Source organism: Vulpes vulpes, chromosome 1 (genome assembly GCF_048418805.1).
Source record: "Vulpes vulpes isolate BD-2025 chromosome 1, VulVul3, whole genome shotgun sequence".
NCBI lineage: Eukaryota > Metazoa > Chordata > Mammalia > Carnivora > Canidae > Vulpes > Vulpes vulpes.
The window spans coordinates 140,127,988-140,151,279 of record NC_132780.1 but is presented as its reverse complement, the minus strand read 5'-3'; the positions used below and the strand labels follow the sequence as shown (position 1 = coordinate 140,151,279).

General features: G+C 36.9%; 1 protein-coding gene across 16 annotated transcripts in view; it reads right to left on the bottom strand.

The window, feature by feature from the left end:
- The window catches only part of UBR2 (ubiquitin protein ligase E3 component n-recognin 2), a 122,918-nt gene that overhangs the window by 3,878 nt on the left and 95,748 nt on the right, over positions 1–23,292 (bottom strand). For 5 of the 16 annotated variants that reach the window (XM_025990915.2, XM_025990914.2, XM_072732116.1 and 2 more), the window contains 15 exons: positions 22,169–22,262; positions 21,346–21,507; positions 19,803–19,906; positions 19,021–19,099; positions 16,411–16,559; positions 15,990–16,045; positions 12,889–12,985; positions 12,569–12,636; positions 10,899–11,034; positions 10,119–10,209; positions 8,927–9,057; positions 7,230–7,338; positions 5,056–5,112; positions 2,818–2,895; positions 1,764–1,934 (listed from right to left, as the gene is read on the bottom strand). In XM_025990915.2, the coding sequence (XP_025846700.2) occupies positions 1,764–1,934; positions 2,818–2,895; positions 5,056–5,112; positions 7,230–7,338; positions 8,927–9,057; positions 10,119–10,209; positions 10,899–11,034; positions 12,569–12,636; positions 12,889–12,985; positions 15,990–16,045; positions 16,411–16,559; positions 19,021–19,099; positions 19,803–19,906; positions 21,346–21,507; positions 22,169–22,262 (1,582 nt within the window). The remainder of the gene's footprint in view (positions 1–1,763; positions 1,935–2,817; positions 2,896–5,055; positions 5,113–7,229; positions 7,339–8,926; positions 9,058–10,118; positions 10,210–10,898; positions 11,035–12,568; positions 12,637–12,888; positions 12,986–15,989; positions 16,046–16,410; positions 16,560–19,020; positions 19,100–19,802; positions 19,907–21,345; positions 21,508–22,168; positions 22,263–23,292) is intronic. The other 11 variants (XM_072732099.1, XM_025990916.2, XM_072732131.1 and 8 more) reach the window with 5 other exon arrangements.

Here is a 23,292-nt window from a genome sequence, read left to right as displayed (position 1 = left end):
AAAAAATAAACAACCCCAGTGTTAGAAGAAACAGCCTTTATAGCAGAGATACTTGAAGTATCAACACATCTGCCCAAATTTTAAAAATAACTAAAATGATTGTATTATACCCAATAATGATTGCACTGTAAATCAATATAGTTAGGAAGAGGAATATTTTAGATAAGGAATCAGTGGCTCATGTAATACTGGCATTTAAAAAACTATTAAGTGTAAGAGAGATAGTTAACTTTTAAACATAGATACTGATACTTTAACCACTATTATGTGCGAACTGCTCATTTAAAAAAAGTGTACAAAAACATTCTGAATTAGGTTGATTTGAAACACAAAGCAATACTGTACATGACTGAAAGAATTTTGAAATATGCCAGACAAGAGACATTTTTATTTCTTTAAAGGGTTATTAAAAAACATGTCTCCCTATCCCTTTGAGAGGTTTGCCTGGCCTTTTTTGGGTATTAATAATCCAGCTCAACTCAACATTTATAGAGAACCTGTCATATACAAGATATTGTCAGGCACCAGGAGACTAAGTTACCTAAGATACAGATCTAATTTATGCCTCAAGGGAGCTGAAATTCATGTCACCTCCCTCCTTCAAACCCTGAACTGAGTTCCATCTCACTCAGAAATGTCACCAGGACACAGCAGGCCCTAGGACTCTCCTGTATACACCACTCCAGCAACACAAGCCTCATTACTGTTTCCTGAACACAGCAAGCACATTCCCCAACAATTTTATAATTGCTGTTTCCTGCCTAGAGTGTTCTCCCTACTTCTTTCAGTGTTTATTCAAAGGCACCTTCTAGGTTCCCTAACTAAAATCCAACTCCCCATCTGCCATTTCATATTCTTCTCCCTGCTTTATTTTTTTCCTCCAAGTGTATCACTTTCTAAATTGTCAGCCTTATTATTTTTTATCTCCCATGCTAGAAAATGAGTTCCACAAAGGCAGAGATTTTTATTTTTTGTTGACTACTACATTCTCAAAGCCCAGTACACAGTAGTCACTAAGTATTTGTTGTATGTTGTCCAATATATACAACCATAGTTGACCTTAGAACAACATGGCAGTTAGGCATGAGGACCCCTCCCCCCTACCCATGCAGTTGAATACCTGCATATAACTTTGGACTCCCTCAAAACTCAACTATTAATAGCTCACTGTTGACTGGAAGCTCTTACTTGGTAACATAGACAATTAACACACATTCCATATGTTGTATGTATTATGTACTGTATTTACAATAAAGCAAGCCAGAGAAAAGAAAGTGTTAAGAAACTCAAAAGGAAAATACATTTGTAGTACTAAACTGTATTTATTGAAAAAAATCTGTGTATGAGTGGACTTGCATGTAGTTCCAACTCATGTTGTTCAAGTGTCAAGGTTATATACATCAGGCAGTGATATGTATGGATCCCAAACCATAAGGATATGGCAAAAGAAGTAATTTTGACTGGGTTTGGGCAGAAAATCAAGGACAAGTGGAAGTTTCACATTAGGATGAGGCACAAAGAAAGGAGAATTAAACTGTCATGGAGGTGGGAAGAATGACAATGGAAGAGGCAAAGAGAGTAGGATCCAAATATGAGATATGAAGAGACAAGGCTTTCCATGTTCCTTGAATGAACAAACACAGAACAGCAGTCTCAACATTCTTTGTAACATAGTAGCTTCTTGTGCCATCCCTCAACATGTATATACCACAGCAGGTGCAAAGCTGCAGATGCAAAGAAAAAAGCTCTCGTCAGAGCCTTACCTGAGGAAGATGCCCACCCCAGAACCACAGGAGTAGGTGTGAGCTGTGCAGGCTCCCACGTCTTCCCCTTCCAGTTCAGTCTGACAGCAGTAGCTCTGGGAGCACAGCAGAGTTCCACACACAAGGCACAGAGTGGGGGCTCTGCTCTTATCACCACCTGATTTGGGGCATCTCCACGGGACAAAAAAAAAGCTCAAGTCATTGCTCTAAAAAGGAATGGCTAAAGAGCTGACAGTGGTAAAGCCACCCTGGAAAAAGTTCTGTAATATCAAGCAGAGCTGAAGATGCCTGTGTCCTATGGGCCAAATTTGGTTCTAAAACTGGGAACATCTCACACAAACAACATGTACTGGAAATATTTAATCAACATCTGGAAAAGAGGTAAATAAAATCAGTAAGATAAAAAAAATGTAAATTCTCCTCTCGTGATGAAATACTACACAAAGTGAAAACTGATGAATTAACAGTTATGTATATCGGATGTATAAAAAAGTCTTACAAATAGTACTGAATATAAGAAACTGTAGAATATGTATAGTAGAGAATGCCATTTTTAAGTTTAAAACATACAAAATAATAATATATGCTGCTTGGTAATATAAGCATTTGTTGCTAGCCTATAAATGCATAGGAAGCTTGATACTCTGTGTCGAACAGTGGGTCTCTGCAGGGGAAGAAGAGGACACACCAGAGTAGAGGTACACAAGGCAGCTTCAATTGCCAAGGAAATGTTCAGTTTTTACACTACTGATTATTGCTTATGCTGTTTCTATGTCAAACATATACAAATATTACTAAAGGGTTCTTATTAAAGTGCTATTTAGATAACCTGTAATGAATCAACTTTGTCACCCATCACCCCGTTTCCCATACCTTATGCTGAAGCATGCTGGAATGGTGTCATTACAAGACAGGCAGTATAAAACACTACTGACATCATAATTCCCTGACCCCCCCCAAAATGGAACGATAATAAAATCCCTTAAAATCTGAATAAAGTAGTGAGTGCTTCCAGTGATAAGAAATGCTTAACACTTGAATCATCAGAACTTACGAGAAATTAGATGCTTGATTAATGAGGCTGCTATAATCCTCTGGAAGGTCTATTAATTTGTTGGATTCTCTTGGATAGCTAAAACAAAACAACATAACAATCAAACATAAAAACCAGTTAGAAATCATAACAATGACAAGTAACTGTTAGTTTAAACAAATAAAGGAAGACTGAATCTGAGTGACTGGGTATTACCATAGTGCTACAAGAAGCCAAAAAAGAAATTAAAAAAGGCACTCTTTTTTTTTGGATGCAATTTCCTTATTGTTTTTTAATTTTTTAAAAAAGATTTTATTTACTCATGAGAGACACAAGAGAGAGGCAGAGACATAGGCAGAGAGAAGCAGGCTTCATGCAGGGAGCCCAACAAGAGACTCGATCCCGGGACTCCAAGATCACGCCCCGGGCTGAAGGCAGGCGCTCAACCACTGAGCCACCCAGGCATGCTTATTTTTTAATTTTTAAAGGTAAGCTCTATGCCCAAAATAGGGCTTTAACTCACAACCCCAAGATCAAGAGTCCCATGCTCTCCCCCTGAGCCCTATAGGCACCCCAACAAGGCACTCTTAAAAAACAGAGGGCCCTTGGGCTTACATGTTTACTTGAAGAGCTCAGAATACATTATCAAGACAGTAGACAGTACTTAGTGTCTTTCCCATTTAAGGGAAAATCTGGTAGCTCTGGGCAGAAGGGGAGATTCCTCCCTGGGCTTCTATGGAAAACAGAGTAATGGAGAGCCCAACCACACAACTCAGGATAAGACAGAAAAGATATGAAACTGGTTTTCCAATTGTGCAATAAAACCCCTTTTGGGTCATGGTTAAAAAAAAAAAAGGATATGCTTTATTAAGGGTGATCTTAAGGCAGAAATGACTTGGGAGGAGAGAGGGCAGTAGAAGAACAGACAGATTTTCTTTAAATTAGAGACACCAGGCCATATTGATTCTGTGACAAGTAATTCATATAGAAATGTAGATCCAAATTCATCCGGTATGTGAGGATCTATTCTAATGCTCACACATGCGCAGCATAGACTGTGGGATGTGGCCTGTCCCTGAGGCAGGGACAGGCAGCCAAGGGGAAGTGACTGACACAGCAGATTTTTTTTTTTTTTTTTTTTCTAAATAGGGAGCGGGAGAGAAAAAACCCTAAGCAGGCTCCATACCCCATGGGAGTCCAACACAGATGTTTGATCTCACAACCTTGAGATCATGACCTGAGCCAAAATCAAGAGTAGGATGCTTAACTGACTGAGCCAGCCAGGTCTGCCTGAGAGAGCAGATCTTATACCAGAGTCACCTGAGGGGAATTTTGGGGAGACACACATGCCAATGATAGAGAAATTAGATTTGGTAGGTAAGGACAGGGTATTATTTTCTAATTTTTTTTTTTTTTAATTTTTAAGTAATCTCTATACCCAGTGAGGGGCCCAAACTCATGACCCCAGCATTAAGGGTCACATGTTCTACTGACTAAGCCAGTCAGGCACCCCTACGCTTGAGTATTTTTTAAAAATTTCCAAAATTATTCTGATGTATACCTCAGGTAGAGAACTACTGTTCCACATGAGTTTTCCAACTGCAGAGTTGAACCATATGAAATTGGTTATATTCAACCTAATAAGATTAGAGTGCTATCATTTCTAGATTTGGGACAGGATGTATATAAAAATCAAAGAAACAGATAATCTCCTCTAACCTTCTGATTTTTATGTATGATGTATTCAGTAGAACCAAGGAGAGATTTACAAATGAAATACATCTGTTATCACCTAGGATAGCATACTTTACTACAGAAATCAGAATAGAGCTAATCTCAAAAAGAATGAGGAAAAAAAAGCCATGATTTGATAATCACTGAAGTTGAGTGACAGGAATGTCAAGTCTTATATGATTCTTTATACTTTTGGATAGTTTAAAAATTTCCATAATAAAAGGGAAAAAACAGAGCTAAGAAAAACCTGGAAAAGGATTCAAAATTTTAAAAAAGCAAACATTCCAAAATACAATACTTTTGTTATTTGTTTCTTCTGCTAAGAATAATGCACCATATTTATATTCATAATTCTTATTCTTTAGAAACTCTCGTTAGACTGAGAAAAAAGTAGTATGAAGGCAAGATGTTCTACCTCTTGGAATCACTGAAGATTTGCAAGGTCATTTTTAAAGGAATGGCACACTTACATCCTGCTTCCTCTCTATCTCCTGCCCAAACAAATCTTCATAATCTTTAACTTACCTTATAGCATCTCTTTCACCTTCAAGATATCTTTTAACTTCAATGTTATGACACCAACTTCAATGTAATGGGGGTGGCGGGTGGGGAAGAGAAACAAAATCAAAACTTTATTTTTGAAGGGTTATAATAGAATTTTTTCCTCTCTATTTCTCTATTCAGTAAGAGAAAAACAAATCTTCTTGGCTTTTTTACTACATCAAAAGAAAGGAGAAGACATATTTTGCTACAACTTTTATTATTTTTTTTAAAACAAATTTTTATTTATGATAGTCACAGAGAGAGAGAGAGAGAGGCAGAGACACAGGCAGAGGGAGAAGCAGGCTCCATGCACCAGGAGCCCGACGTGGGATTTGATCCCGGGTCTCCATGATTGCGCCCTGGGCCAAAGGCAGGCGCCAAACTGCTGCGCCACCCAGGGATCCCTGACTTTTAAATCAGAAGAATATGAGCTGTGGTTTTCTAAAAGCATACACTATTATCCCACTCAGTTGGACACTCTGGAAAAACCAGTATAAATTAATGACAAATTCTTACTATTTGGAGCTAGAATACTCATGAAAAAAACATTTTTTTTTTTATTGCGGCAAAATATACGTAATGTAAAGCTTACCATTTTAGCCATTTTTAAGTGTACGGTTCTGTGGCATTAAGTACATTCACATTATTGGGCAACCATCCCTACCATCCATTTCAAGAACTTTTTCAACTTTCCCAAATGAAATTCTGCACTCGTTAAACACTAACTCATTCCTCCCCTGACCCAGCCTCTGGCAACCACCATTTTATTTTCTGTCTCTATGAATTTGACTACTCTAGACACCTTATGTAAACGGAAACATACAATAATTGCTTCATCCGTCTTGTAGCAGGGGTCAGAGTTTTCTTCCTTTTAAAGGTTGAATAGTATGTCACTCTGTGTATATTCTAAGTATTGTTGCTCCACCTTTTGGCTATTATGAATAATGCTATGAACATGACTGTACAAGTATCAGTTTAAGTCCCTACTTCCAGTTTTTTTTTTTTTTTTAAAGATTTTATTTATTTATTCATGAGAGAAACACAGAGAGAAGCAGAAACCTAGGCAGAGGAGAAGCAGGCTCCCTATGGAGAGCCCGATGCGGGACTCGATCCCAGGACCCTGGGGTCAGGACCTGAGCTGAAGGCAGATGCTCACCCGCAGAGCCACCCAGGTGCCCCCTGATTTCAATTCTTTTGTAATATATACCTAGAAGTTGAATTGCTGGATCATTTAATTCTATGTTTAACTTTTTGAGGGACTGCCATACTATTTTCCAGTGCAACTGCCCTATTTTGTATTCCTACCAGCAATGAACAAGATTTCAATTTCTTGACATCCTCACTAACGTGTTATTATTGTCTGTCTTTTGTATATGTGCTGCTGAAGCGAGCACAATTGTCTGTCTTTTGACTACAGCTATCTTAATAGGTGTGAAGTAGCACCTCACCGTGGTTCTTATTTGCATTTTCTTAATAACTGACTAGTGATGTTGAGCACATTTTCATGTGCTTATTGGCCATTGTATATCTTCTTTGGAGAAGTCCTTTGCTCCTTTTTATTTTTTTATTTTTTATTTTTTTATTTTTTTTATTATTTTTTTTTTTCTTTGCTCCTTTTTAAATGGGTAGTTGCTTTTTTGTTGAGATGTAAGAATTCTGGCCATATATTCACATGGTCATACATTCTGAATATTAATCCCTTATCAGATGCATGATTTGTAAATATTTCCCCCCATTCTGTGGGTAGAACAGCTAAGTTTTAATCTTAACTAACTTGATATGAATGACAAATAACCTTCCCTAGACTTCACTTTTCTCAAACATAAAGTGAGGGTATTAGACTAAATGACCCTCAAGGTTTTTCAGTTCCAAAAATTTACAGAGTAGAGTCCTTAATACGTATGTTAATATGAGGAAATAAACATTCCTACCACTACTCTCCTTATAAGCAAATCTACTTATGCTATTCACTAGCTTGGCAAAAACCATGCCACAAAGGTAAATTCTTAACTAAAAAGGCCTAATCCTTATGAGATGAGTTACACACATTGAATTCTGCTAGGCTCACTATCTGAGAATTTCATAATATGTGATAAATCTAAGTTTGTTTCCATAGAACTATTCAATATAATGGAAGAAAAATGTATAATCATTACCTTTCAATCAGTAATTTTGTTATCTCATTATTTTCTTGAAAAAGGCAAATGAGGTTGTTTGGCAGGGAAAGGTAGTTACACAAATGTTCAAAATGGCTTGTTCCAGAAACTGCAAATGGAGAAGAGAAGAGTGATGCATATAACAACTAAGAGTAGGTCCTGCAGGAGAGTAAGCAATAGCAGAGCTTAAAAGCATAATGAAAGAATCTGAATTTACAAGTTCACAAAAGGACATGTGGAAGGGGACCACAGAAAAGGGCACAATTGAGAGCAGAGCCAGGCAACTCCCACAACAAATTGGTTACAATTTCTTGGTGTCTCCGTGTAACCATTTGCAAAATGATGTACTTACCCGATCTACTTCACTGGGGTTATGTGTGAACAAATTAATGACAAAAATAACATATGGGGTACTCTGGAAAAGCATAAAGCAATACAGAAATAGAAGATGATTTTATCATGAGAGATGGATTTAAGTACTACCTTTAATCATCATTGCAAATGATTAGGAAGTCTAGACTATTAGCTGAATGAAAGTGTCACTCAACAGACTTTGAGAGGGCAAGCTCACATGCAGGCATCCCTTGCCTGAGCCAGTCACTGTGAGGTACAGAGTAAACTTTAAGTTTGCCTTGATACTACACTATTTATTTTTAAGATTTTATTTATTTATTCATGAAGACACACAGAGAGAGAGAGAGAGAGAGAGAGAGAGAGACAGGGGCAGAGACACAGGCAGAGGGAGAAGCAGGCTCCATGCAGGGGGCCTGATGCAGGACTTGATCCTGGGACTCCAGGATCATGTCCTGGGCCAAAGGCAGGCGTTAAACCCCTGAGCCACCCAGGGATCCCCACTGATACTACACTTTAATGAAATGAATCAAAACAGAATACAGAGAACAACTGTAAAACACAAAATGAATTCCTTCATTAAAATCATATACGTGCAATTATGGGTATTCTGAACATTAATGCCACACATTTCAAGTTAGAAAACACTTGACATTGTGAGTTATCCTCTTTTATTATCTGAAGAACCCAGTTTATGGATAACATATAATTGAATATTTTAACTCTGAAAGCAAAACTAGATTTTTGTAAATAAAAAAGTACACTTACTGAGATGCAAATAAAATCACACATATATATAAATATGCATTTTTATTCTATAATTGTGTACATCACCACAATCAGCTATATTCTATTTTTTTTATTCTATTTCTTTTTTTTTTTAAGATTTTATTTAATAATGACAGACACACAGAGGGAGGCAGAGAATAGGCAGAGGGAGAAGCAGGCTCCCTGCAGGGAGCCTGATGAGGGACTTGATCCCAGGACCCCGGGATCACACCTTGAGCCTAAGGTAGACGTTCAGCCACTGAGCCACCCAGGTGTCCTTGTAAGTTTTCTTTCTTTCGTTTTAATTTTGAGAGAGCATACGTGAGTGGGGTGGGGAGGGGCAGAGAGGAAGAGAGAGAATCTTAAACAGGCTCCACGCCCAGCATGAATCCTGACTTGGGGTTCAATCTCATGACACTGAGGTCATGACCTGAGTTGAAATCAAAAGTTGGATGCTTAACTGACTGAGCCATCCAGGTGCCCCTTAAATTTTTATTTTTGTAAGTTACCTTAATTATAAACTGCTGGAGTGAAAGACTACCTACATTTCCCACATTTTGAAGAAAACTAGAAATTACCTTGAAGTTCAGGTGGAGAAGGAACTCCATTTAAGTAATGAAAAAACAAAGCGCAACACTTAAGGAAAGGCATGATTCCATTTCTGACATTCCTCCATAGATGCCAGCCAGATGGTATTTCTTTCAAGGCACTACAAAGAGAAAAATGATAATTGGGAAATCTAATGAGGAAAGCTAGTTATAGCACAGTGTGAAAACAGGGACAACTGCTATTTGGAATCAGTGGCACAAAGGCATATAAGGAGCGGGCAGCCCCATTACAGGACATCAAGTATAAATAGTGCTATAGTTGCCAATGCTCTTATTAAAATTTATAAAAGTAATATAGCTATATAAAGAGAAAATTTGGAAAATAAAACCCTATCCACTATTCTAGAAACTTTTATCAGCATTGTTATTCTGGCTATTTCTATTTGCACACTCATCTAGGTCTTACATAGCTATAGTTGTAACATATGAAATATAAAATTAACTTGTTTTTCAGAACATCATAAAACATAATTCTTATCAGAACTATAATATTCTGGAATACATCAATCATAATATTCAGCAAATTATTCCCTTGTAAGCAAACACTGTTTGCTTTAAATTCTTTGCTAATACAAACAATATCACAGTGTGCATCTTTTTTATGCCTATAGGTTTTTCTATATGTCTATTTTTTTAGTGTGCACTCTCAGAAATGAGTGACTCAAAGAATAAATATTATGGTTCTTGACATACACTGTTAAAAAGCTAAGTGAAACAAACTGCTGTACCAAATCCAAATGGCTCCAACAATATGTGGAATTCTAGTAATTTCCCTGCACTCTGGCCAGTCCTGGATATTACCTTAAAAATATATTATGCTGACTTAATTTGCATTTTAAAATTCCTTGTGAGACAACATATATTTTAGAATAGTACTTTTCAAAGTAAGTTCTATACTTCCACTAGTCACTGCCAAATGCTCTGAACAAAAGAAAGATTCCATGGCCAAATACATGTGGGAAGCTCTACAAATTACTTCTTTTTCAGAGATTTCCAATCATGTTATTATATTAAAATGTCTTGAGTTCTGTGGATCACTTCCTCATCTCTTTTAAACATGTCAACAGGCAGCAATTTCCCTTTTTCAACAAACGAATTCCTTTTTCATGCTATCACTTACTGATATTTGGGAACTGTGATGATGTAAAGATCATGATCCTACCTTCCTGTACACTGGTGAAGTGTTTTATACAAAGCAAGAACTGCTAATTCTTCTTCACCAGCAGGATTTTCTTGATCCATGCCATTCTCTTCTGAAAGATATGGAAATATTAGTACTTCACATTTGCCTATGAAGTAGATTAAGGACCATATCATTTAAGTGCTCAAATGGACTCCTATATTTGCACATTATCTGAAAATACTCCTACAAAATACAAAGAACTTTAATCTCTCAAGTGCTCAGATAGTATCAATCTCCATCTTAACAAGGAGCCGGGAGGCTTTAGGAGAGGAAGCAAATGTGCTTCAGCAGGCCAGGAAGCAGCCTGTGAATAAAATCAGCTAAATATATATTCTATGGTACTAGACTATTACTGAACTTACAAAATAAAAATAAAAGGAAAAACATTCACATAGCTAGGGTATTGTTTATTTATTTATTTATGATTTTATTTATTCATGAGACACACACACACACACAGAGGTAGAGACAGAGGCAGAGAAGCAAGCTCCATGCAGGGAGCCTGATGTGGGACTTGATCCTGGGACCGCAGGATCACACCCTGAGCTGAAGGTGGACGCTCAACTGCTGAGCAACCCAGGTGTCCCACTAGGGGATTTTAATAGAACGGAATTTGTTTCAAAACTTTCTACATAAGGATCAACAGAAAAAAGAAGTAGCCTAATCATAATTTACGCATTTCTCATCTAGGCACCTCTTCCTCTTACTTTTCTTTTAAACAGTACTTTGTCCTTCATGAAGCTGAAAAAAAGGAGTTACCTGTACATGAGGTAAGTAAGATCTGTACGATGTGTGCCATAGTAACCAGATGGAAAATGTGAAGATCTCCAGTGCCAAGGCTGATCCCAGAAAAATCCTGACACTGCAATGCAGGGAAAGCGAGCACCAAGCCCACCTAGATACCAAATGCCAAGGGTCAGACAGGTCATCTTTCCTTCCAAACTTGAAGATATTTCCAATTTCTTAACATGATCCCCTTCTGAGCTCAGCCCATCCCCTTCAGAAATCTATATTGTTACAAGGCACATGTAGAAATTCCACCGGGACTGGCTACATGAAATGACTTATGGACTAATGGAGTCTTCATAAGCACCGTTTCATATGCCCAGTGATTTCTAATACATACCTTACTGTTAGTTAAAATACATGAATTCTAGCTCATTTTTTTTTTTAAAGATTTTATTTATTTATTCATGAGAGACACAGACAGAGGCAGAGACACAGGCTCTCTACAGGAGCCAGATGTGGGACTCAATTCCGGAACCCAGGATCACACCCTGACTCGAAGGCAGATACTCAACTGCTGAGCCACCCAGGTGTCCCGAATTCCGCTCCTCTTATGAGCTTTCTAGACAAGTTCACACCTTTGAGCCTCAGTTTTCCTGCTGGTAAACTAGCAATAATATATATATGTTTTTAATATCTCAGTAGCAAGGATGTAAGGGCTAACTGATAAAGAAAGTGAAAGCAGTCAGGTGCACAATAAATGCTAGCTTGCTTGTGAGCCACCTGCTGCCTGTCCAATGGTGCCAGTGGTGGCACAATCTTTATAGCAGTCATAGAAACAGTAATAATAGCTAACATTTACTGGGGACACAGTGCTCTAAGCTCTTTACACTGCTTCTTTCACTGAGTTCTGACACAATCATTTGAGACAGGGACTAACTAATTTAAAGGTTCAGAATCCAATGCCCAAAGATTATGGGGACTGCAAATGGGGTTGCTATGTGTGGTGGTATACTCAGTGTCCTGTGTAAAGGTGACCTAGCTAAGGTGGGGTTGAAAATCAGCCACCCACTGCTTAGCCAGTGCTGTGTCTGGGCACTAAGACTCACCTGCCTGTCCGATGCACCTGCTCAGAATACGTTCCTTTTCTTAATTCACAGAAAAGGGCTGTCTGTTGCTAAGTAATGTGACCATAGGGTTTACCTGTCCCAGAGCACTCTGAGTCAGCAGCAGCCCTTATATTACTAGTGTTACTTCTACTTCTTTATGGGTAAAAAACAAAGAGGTAAGTTACTGATCTTAGTCATCAGTCACAAAGCAAAATAAGAGAGGTCAAGCCTCTCAACTATATTCCTTAACATTTTCTTTTTTGAGGCTTCTGGGAAAAGAATTATACTCAGAAGTAGTAAGAATAATGGATGACAACTCCTCCTGTCTGCCTCTACACTGGTCACCAAGTCTAAGATACAGTTGTCATAAAATAAAAAGAATTTTAAACCCCAATTACAGCATAGGGGCACCTGGGTGGCTCAGTTGGTTAAGTGTCTGCCTTCAGCTCGGATCGTGGTCTTGGGGTCCTGGGATCAAGCTCTGTATCAGCTTCCCTGATCATCAGGGAGCCTGCTTCTCCCTCTGCCTTTCTCTGTCTCTCATGAATAAATGAATAAAATCTTAAAAAACAACACAAATCACAAGATACTCACCAATAAATGAAACATGTCGATATCTAATATGCATGGAAGGTCTCCCTGGTTGTCATCTGGCACCAATGCTAAATAGTTTAAAAAATTACATTAGCATATTTCATATGCAAACATAAATATGAAATTATTTTTAAAATGCATATAACCTAGTTTAAATTTATCTTTTTATAACATGTATATGAATTTATAAGCTAGAACCTGTACATAAACAGTATTACCAAAATATTTTTCATAATGGAGAGTAGTTGCACCACTAAAAAAAAATTACAGAAGATGAGAAATGACCATAACATATATGGTACAGAGGTGTTCATACTCACATGCAAAAAGTTTACAAAAGTGTCCTTGCACCACTGAAAGTGATGCCACTGTCCAATGTGCTGCAGCAAATCTTGTTAATGACCTAAGACAGTCATCCTGAAATAAAGAGATTGATGCAATGAACAAAGAAGTCAGCATATAAGGTACATTTAATTCTTGAACAATGTAGGGGGTGGGGAAGCTGTGCCCCTTCCCGTCACATTCAGTTGAAAATCTGAATATAACCTTTCACCCCCCCCAAAACTTAATTGCTGATGAGAAGCGTTACTGATGACATAGTTGACTAACACATTTTTTATGTTACATGTATTATATATATTGTATTCTTACAATAAAAGAAGCTGGAGAAAAAGAAATACTAAGAAAATCATGAAGAGAAAGTACATTTATGGTACTATACACACACACAAATTAAAAACCATGTATAAGTGAACCTGTTCAGTTCAAATTCATGTATGTTGTTCAAGGGTCAACTGTAGTTATCTTCTTTTAGGAATCCTAGTTCAAAGCACAGCTAGTCAAAGCAAAGCTGGATGCACGTGAGATCTCTCTAGGATCTTTCTAGGGGGTATGTAACTGAATCTGTCACATCTGTAATGACATGTCTCTAACATGGAATGAATAATATCTAATTGTATGCAGAATAAACCAAAGGCATCTCCTTGAAACCAAGCTTCTGGTTCTCTATGGAAAAGGATATATGCATTCAGACAGATTGTAAACAACTAAGGTGATGCAGTATTTCTTTATTTTTATTCTAAAGAGATACTCTAAAATGTGGGAAATCTTCCAAATATTGGGGAAACTATGGGCAAGAAGATGAATGTAACAAATCAGGGTGTCTGCAGCCATCAAAAATCATTATGGGGACTATGTAGCAACAATGAGAAAAATCTTGATGTAAACTGAAGAATATAACAGGAACAAAACTACATGTAAATACCAACTGTAATCAAGTTTAAACACGCTAATGGAAAAAACAGGTGGCGAACAAGAGTTTTTTTTCTTCCTGCTTAATTCTCTATTTTCCAAATTTTCTTTTAAAAAAAAAGATTTTACTTATTCATTCATGAGAGAGAGAGAGAGAGAGAGAAAGAGAGAGAAAGAGAGAGAGAGGCAGAGACACAGGCAGAGGGAGAAGCAGGCTCCATGCAGGAATCTGATGTGGGACATGATCCCGGGTCTCCAGGATCATACCCTGGCCCAAAGGCAGGCGCTAAACCGCTGAGCCACCCAGGGATCCCCTATTTTCCAAATTTTCTGTAATGCTATTTGGTTCACCAAATATTGAGGACTAATATATGTTAGCCTTGGTTTTGAAGATCTTAAAATAAAAACTAATCCCACTTCTCCTGTACTCAAGGAGCTCACAAGAGGGATATTCCACTCACAGGACTCAGAGGTTTTCTGGGAAAGGAAAGCCTGAAGAGTCATCATAAAGAGGAAGAGTCTGCTTGGGCCACTTTAGCAGAGGTGAAGGCCTGGGAGGACTGGCAATGATTCTGCCAGTGTGGACCATGGATGCAGGGACTGGCAGGAGGTGATAATGGAGAAACAGGTTAAGAAGTTTAAGATATGGGGCACCTGGCTGGCTCAGAAGAGCATGCAATTCTTTTTTTTTTTTTTTAATTTTTTTTTTAAATTTATGATAGAGAGAGAGAGAGAGAGAGGCAGAGACACAGGCAGAGGGAGAAGCAGGCTCCATGCACCGGGAGCCTGATGTGGGATTCGATCCCGGGTCTCCAGGATCGCGCCCTGGGCGAAAGGCAGGCGCCAAACCGCTGTGCCACCCAGGGATCCCAGCATGCAACTCTTGATCTTGGAGTTGTGAGTTCAAGCTCCACACTGAGTATAGAGATTACTTAAATAAATAAATAAATAAATAAATAAATAAATAAATAAATAAATAAATAAATAAATAAATAAATTAAAAAAAAAAAACAAACTTTAAAAAAAAGTTTAAGAGATATAGTCACTGTTACTTTTTGGAGGAACCCTTTCATATTGTATTAGGAAAAAAGATTCAGAATAGAGACTGCTATAATACTCTAGTCAAGAAATGATGTGAGGCTGAACCAGATAAGTAGGAGTATGAATGAAAGGGATAGGACAAATATATAGGAGAGGAATTCAACAAACTCTGCTGACCAACTAGATGGATAACTAGATTACCTTTTTAATAATCAACATATTACCAACTCTTACTTATTGTAGCAGAAAATATCACAGTCAACGCTGATATGTCATAACATTATATCATATACTTCATAGTTAAGAACTATCATTCTGCTGATTTACTATAAAGATACAATTCAGGACAGTTTTTTATTTTATTTTATTTTATTTATTTATCTTTTAAAAGATTTTATTTATTTATGAGAGAGAGAGAGAGAGAGAGAGAGAGGCAGAGACACAGGCAGAGGGAGAAGCAGGCTCCATGCAGGGAGCCCAATGTGGGACTTGATCCCGGAACTCCAGGATCATGCCCTGGGCTGAAGGCAGGCGCTAAGCTGCTGGGCCAACCAGGGATCCCCAGGACAGTTTTAATATCAAGTCTACTTCCAGATATTCCAAGTCCAAAGTAGTTTAGGTATTTCTTTCTTTTTTCTTTTTTTTAAGATTTTATTTATTCAGGAGAAATAGAGAGAGAGAGAGAGGCAGAGACATAAGCAGAGGGAGAAGCAGGCTCCATGCAGGGAGCCCAATGTGGGACCCGATCCTGGGACCCCACCCAGGATCATGCCCTGGGCCAAAGGCAAGCGCCAAGCCGCTGAGCCACTCAGGGATCCCCAGGTATGTTCTTTTTATATTTCCAATTATAGCATTAAAAATTCAAGAACGAGAACGGTTTTTAGTTTTCCATTTTTTGCATGTTTAACCAAGATCTCTGGATGAAAAGAGCTGAAGTCTATTTAAAAGAAAATCATGGAAAATTAAACCACAAACATTAGTTCTTCACTATTGTTACAGAAAATGGGCTTTACTATGAAAGGAGTGAACCTATGCTTCAATAACTATTTCAGGTTTTTAAGATTAAAAAAAGTAGAACCACTAAATTTCCATTTCACCATTCTGTGAACTGAGTAAACTGACAACTTACCAGTCTGCAAGGCAAAGGACCAAATAATGGTTTATCTTCATCACTTAAAATTCTTTCTGCAGATTAAAAATGGTTAAGATGATGAGTTTGATGTTATGTACATTTGAAAGCACAATACTGTCAGGTTCTGAAATCTTTTAAGTCATTTCACAAGAATTAACTGTGGATGAAAAGTAAAATTAAAAACACATCCTCTTAAGAAACAAGAAGTTATAAGCACCACCAAAATGAATTCACTTGCTGTGCTTTATTTATAAACTATCAATCTAATATTGTGTCTATATTTACTTCCTACTTCAAAGTCTTGATTTCTTTATACTTTTGCCACTTTACACATCTCATTTAAGTACAGGCTTCTACACATAATTCATGTTAGCACATGCTTGTGACTTAGCGAGAGACACAACTATAAATCTCTTACCTATGCTTTGGATGGTGTATGCACAACTACCCCAACACATTATGGGCACACGGGGATCCTCCTCATTGGGATGAACCTTTAGTCCCACCTTGTAAGTAGCAGTTCCAAATGTTGTTAGCATTTCTTTTATGCTCTCAGAATAAGGGTTCCTGAAGTAAACATGTATGGAATTAGCTTAAAACAATGTGTTCATGTTAATTAATTATGGTTTAGTTTTTTTTTTTTTTAAGATTTTATTTATTTATTCATGAGAGACATACAGAGAGAGTGGCAGAGACACACAGGCAGAGGGAGAAGAAGGCTCCCTATGGGGAGCCCAATGCGGGACTTGATCCCAAGACCCCAGGATCATGACCTGACCTGAAGGCAGATGCTCAACCACTGAGCCACTCAGGCATCCCTAATGGTTTAGTTTCTTAACAGCCATTTGCTATGTTGGAATTGAACCACTTATGCTATTTAAAAAACAGAGTGTGCAAAGCGGGAATTAAAGACATGCAAACTGTCCCTGAATAAGAGGAGTTATACTTTATTTTGGTGGGTAGGGGTGAGACCCAGGACTGAAAATAAGGTATTTGGTGGAAGCCTACATACTGAACCTTAAAAACAACCCTTGACCTCTATCTCCATTTTAAGAACACTGACAATGTATACCCACTGCCAAAGATGTTAGTCTCTCCAGCAAAGAAGCCTTGGGGGGAGCCATTTTACAAACAGGCATCTGGGGATCCCAAGTAAGAGCAGCAGGTGCCTGATCAATTCACAGGTCAGCAAACTCCAGCCTGCCTACCAGGCATCAATGAGCTTTTTCATGACTTACTGTGGAACAGCCACCTGAGGACCAGTACACATTTAAAGAAAGAATCAAACATCAGAGAGATAAACCTAAACAAATAGGCAGAAACAAAAAAATACAGGGAAAACAGATAGTACAGAAGCCAGCAAACCTGCAAGAAATTTAGAGGATCAGCCTAAGAGGGCCAACAGTGAGCTAACTAACAGTAGGACCATCTCAAAGAACAGAAAAACCAAAAGACGACTGTCTAAGAAACAAAACAATTCTCATAACTAAAGGATATGAATCTTCAAAAAGTCAACTGAAAACGCAGTAAAATGGATGCGGAAAAGATTCATATACCAAGGAACATCACAGAGAAATTTTAGAACACTGGGAATTAAAGGGAAGTAATAGTCATAAAGGAACAGGAATCAGAATAGCATTAATTTCTCAATAGATGCTAGAATTTGGAGAACAATACTTTGAAAATCTAGATGAAAAATTACTTCTAGCCTATAATTCTATACCCAAGCCATCAACCAAGCATATGAATAAATAATTATATTTTCAGACATGAAAATTTAACACCCAGGCATCCTTTCTTAGGGTCACCTGTGCAAAACAAGGGAATAAATTAAGAAAGAGCATGATCTAAGATGCAGGGAAATATGAAGGGCATGGCCAGGCTTGGAAGTCTCAGGGTACCTTGTCCTGATCAGGGCAGGAGGACACAGGTTCCAGAACAGAAGATTATCTGATGTATCTGAGCACTGAGAAAAGTTACTGCTAGACATCTGAGACAGCTATTACACCACGGGTGTGTACACAGAAAAGTAATATATCCATATAAAAACCAAGTACACGAAAGAAATAAGGTGATTATCAACCACCAGAAAGATAATGTTATATAAGAAAGGAAATAAAATCATAACACATAGCTTCTATTAGTAAAGAGCATTAAAATGTAAAAATTGCTAACCAGTTTAACTAAAAATTGTGAAATAACTCTACTTGGATAGTCGTGAAGAGCAGTGGATAGGGTAGATAGAGGTAAGGGTTGAATTTTAGTCAGTCAACAGAAAGATAATGGTGTAAAAACAATAAATCAAAAGACAGTCACCTAAGCATTTGAATTCGATATATAGAAATAAATGGCAAAACAAACAGTATCATAGGACTAGAGATGGGGATGGAGGTAGGCGATGTGGGAGGCAAAAGACTGATGTTTTTTCTAGTTGGTAGCTTTACATGCATTATGTCACTTTATCTTCACAACGTAAGGTAGATATTAGTACTCACTTTACAGATGAGGAAACTGAGGTACAGAGAGGTCAAGCAATTTGAAAAGCATCACATAGCTAGCAACTAGTGTTGCTGGGAACTGAATCAAGCAGTTGTAGTTTGTCTATAGAACCTATACTGTACTTTATAATAAAACAGGGCTGAAAATATTGTGGCTTTGATCCTGGGTTACTATGACATTGGTGGGGCCATCACCAGAAATATGAAAGTCAGAAGGAAAGTATAGGACTTGGGGGATGCTGAGCAGTTTGGATTTAGATGTACTGATTTGTTGCTGAGGAGAGCCAGATGAAGGGTAGAGTAGGAAGTCAGCAATGTAGACTAGGAGAGGTTGGTGAGAGGAAAGCATGTCACATGGTTCTTCAGTTTTTATCAATATACCCGCAGTAAGTATCAACATTTAATCCTTAAACCTCAGATTTCCAGATCAATGTACCATAATGTTTTGCTCCCTAGTTTGACAAATAATATTCTAACCACTAAATTTTTCAAGTGGAACAAATTCAGAAGAAATAAAATAATATACTCACTTAGGATGAAAATCAGGCCTAAACCCTTCAGGGAACTGCAATTCATCCATATTCTCTAAATTCTTTGAAGAAGCAGTATCTACAGAGATAACCATTTTATATTATTATTCATCAGTCTATAGTATTTCTATAAATTTCAGTCATAAATTTCATTCTAAATATAGGTCAAAGAAATTAAAAAATGACAGGAAAGACTACCATTAATAAAAAGTGGCCTAAGGTACATACAAAGCATGAGAAATACTACTGCTGATTGACGGAGGCACCTTCTACAGTCAACTATGCTTTTCCTAATAGTATAGCCACTAGAACACAGCTAGGGGAAGTAAGGAAGGTATGCTATTTTGTTTTTATAAAAACCAGTTGATACAAAATCTACTCAGACTGCTTTCCCACGAGGTCGTTAAATGTAGTACATATTTATGAAACTTGGTAAGTCTTTGGTAATGCCAACAATAAAGCAAGTCAGCCCATCAAGAACTAAAGCTGGCTCTGCAACACTCAGTTACATTCCCCCACCCCCAGAAGCTCTTCAATAAAATGGGGGAATAAGTGAGAAGTATTTATTATAAACTTCACATGAGCTTGTATGTTTTTCAAGAAATAGGGAATAATGTGGTAAGTCAAAACTAGTTCATTAAGACAAAGAAAATTAGAATAAGTCAAATTTTAAAATGAGAGGTTTCACTTTTAAATTAAAATATTCTTAAATAATTTCTTCTGGAGCTACATTTTCCAACAATCTCAGATTTTAGGGGAAAAATGAACTTATCAGAACTTACTAGGAGTACTTTCTTCTTTCCTAAGAACCTGTAATGCTTTTATTTGCTGAGAGATTGTTCTAATCCACTGAGTCAGTTTTGGTTGGTCTGAAATATTTAACCTGCTAGAGAAGATTATAGAGACTGTTTAGTATTCTGTTACTTAGTTTAAGATACAAAAAGACTCTATAATTATGCGCTTTATTATGCTCATGGGCATAATAGTTTAAACACACCTCCAAAAAAAAAAAAAAAAGAAAAAAAAAAGCTAGGGGAAAATTCGGTGCCTTAAAAAAATAAGAATAGATATTTGCCAATAGAAATGAAAAGATATTGTCACTATAATGCTAATAACGTTATTTGTCAAAAATTTCATTTTTTCACAGTACTGGAATTTGCTAGTATTTACTGAGTGTTTATTATGTGACACTTAGTAAAAGCATTTTATAGTATTAGGTTTAATCTTCAAAATACTCTTATGAAATAGGTTACATTATTTTCCCCATTTTACAGATGAGGAAACTGAGGTTTAGAGCTATGTAACTTGATTACAACCCCATCAAGGACAGATCTAGCATTCAAACCCAGGTATATCAGACTCCAAAAAAGCCTGTATTCTTCATGAACTATGTTGTAATTGACCTTCACGGCGGGGGGAACAACTAAAGTGATGCATGAAATACAACAAATATAATTTTCTTCTGATATGCAGTGAATCCTTAATCTAACAATGATTAATTTATCAATTTAAATGCAGATGTAAGTCATGATTTTCTGTTATGATTAAAAAGTGTGAGCTTATACTCAAATCTACTAATGTTTTAAGAAGATTTTGTGGTAGCATAAACTAAGACATCATAGTTTGAATTCCTAAAATTGAAAAGAACTTTGCTTTGAGTTGGATCCAAATAGCACAGAAATTAATAATGTTTAATATGCGCAAAACTTAAATTAGTATTTGTGCAGGTAAGGTAGACAGTGTAATTCTAAACTGAGATATAAAACCCAGTTTTGAATAGAAGAGAGTATCAAATTCATATTGAACTGAGAATGTGCAATACTTCTATTAACTAGAAACATCCTAGAAATTATGAAGTAAAAATTTTCCATTTTGAAAATGTCAACAGATTTTCATATTTTGGCCCAACTCCTGAGGTATTATCAACCAGTAGAGTGTAAAAAAATTACATTTGTTAGAATATTCAATAAATTCAGTTTAAACAGCTCCTCCATCCCCCATCAATTTACTAAGCATATCTTGCAAAGTATGAGGAAGAGATTTAGAGTCCTAGAAATAAAGGATATAGTTTTCATAAATACATGAGAATTTTACACCTTCTATAATGTATTATGGGTGACCAAGAAACTATTAAATTTGGCCCGTTCCTTTCTAAAAACTAAAGTCATATTTCACGGGAATACCAAAAGAAATGACTACAAAAAAGAGAATCTGGAAAACATTATGCAATTACCTAGTGTGATTCTCTCCCCTCTGGTTTATCATTTCATTATTTTCAAAGGAAAACTACTGCTTAAATACAAAGGTTTATGAGCCCAAATTTACCTGTTAAAAATATTTCGTGGAGGAAGCAGCAGAGGAATTACAGTATTACTCAAGCACTCACAGAGGGGACAAAGGAATTCTCCGTTTTCCACATCATAGCTGGTATGTAAGCGCAATCTCTGTTGCCTTCGCTGTTCTTTAGCTTGAACGGAATCAAAATACCTTTACAATTAGAGAACATGAGGTATCAAAAACAATGGTAATTTTTCTCAATGAGAGCCACAAGCTTCAACGTTTTAACTAATTTGTTTCCACAATACAAGAATTAAAATCTTCACATTTCTTGGTTTCAGTGCTGCCTTGTCACTTCCCTAGGGCTGGTGGCGATTTCCTAGCGCAAATGCATGATCACTGAATGAGCACAGTGCTAAGATAATAGCATTGATTCATTGGTTTTGCAGAATAGAAAGCACCAAGGTAGAACAAATTAGATGTTATCCCATCTTAGGTTAGGGAGCCAGGACAATCTCAGGAAGTAATAAGGCAAGTACTAACACCTTTCAAATCAAGAGGAACACCCTGGAAAGACATTACTCATCTAGGGTTTATGCCACCGAAAAAATCTTTTTCTTCATCCAGTTTGTTAGCTAATACAGATCCCCACATTTAAAGATATATCTGACATACTATGAAGTTTCTAAGATACTCCTTTCACATGTATGACAAAGCAACTCAATTTTAGTTGTTATTAGGTAGTGATATGCAGTTTTTTTCTTCAGCATCTCTAGTTCTCTTTTTTTGGAATGAAATGTCTTTTACTTAAAAAGTTAATTTTGAGCCTTCGGATAAGCTTCTCTTGACTAATATTAAGAATATAAATTACCTTTGCCAACAATGGGCATGCATAATGTGCCCACAGCTACCAGTGTGTGTTCCGCAAGACAGATCAGGGTGCATGAATAATGGATCATATTTTTCTGCATTACAAAACAAACAAACAAAAAACAAAACAAAACAAAAAACCAAGCATTTAATCTTCCTATAATAAAGGTACAACTTTAAATTGTGAAATCCTTGATAAGTGTTTGTAAACTTGAAATGAAATGCTAGTTTATTCCTTTGAGATACCAGTAATTTATGCAAGACCCTGGATTACTGAGAAAGCAAGACTCTCTAATTTTCAACACCCTGAGCAAATTAAACATCCCTGATTTGTTAACTGAAACTAGAATTCTGTATTATACATCTCTACTCTTCCACGCTTTGAGGGCACCATTCCTTCCAAAATTCCTGAGCTTATTAAGGGGGAGATACTTCCCCGGGGCTGCCTTTTAATACTTTAGGATAGCTGGGTCATAAGATCTGCAACAAAAAAGTTGTTTTGGCATTAATGGAGTGCCCCCTAGAGGAGATTCTGCTTAAGACACTCATGCAAAGAATAGTCACAATCTACTGTACCAGAGCTAAAGCCAAATGCCCAGGACTAGCAGCCCAGATGGGGAAAAAGAGTAATTTAAACAGTCTTCTGTTCTGATGCTAATTTTTATATTCAAAGGAGATGATAACATGAAGACAAACTTAAGATGAGTGCCTGGCTTCTTTTTGGAATTCTCTATATAAATTAGCATAGTCTTAGAAATTCCGTAACATTCTATAAAGAATTATTCAAGTTTTAATTTGCTTTATATACTAGAACAGTACAAATGTCATAGGATAAAAAAAGATCTTTCCCGATATAAATTGTGAAAGCATTTGGAAAACCTTAGAGCAAAAGCTTTTTCTTCACAAAATAACTAATTAAATAAAATTGATAACTTTATCTCTGGCCTGCAATGAAATTTATAAATTGCTTAGTTCAAATGATTATTTTTTAAGATGAAGCAGATCAATCTTTTTCAGCTAGGCTCTTGAGAGCTAGCTACACTGTAAGAAGACTTTCCTTACAGAGAAAAAGCTATCCTACCAGCAGGTTTTCAATTCTACAATGTAAAAGGCACTTGCTAAATA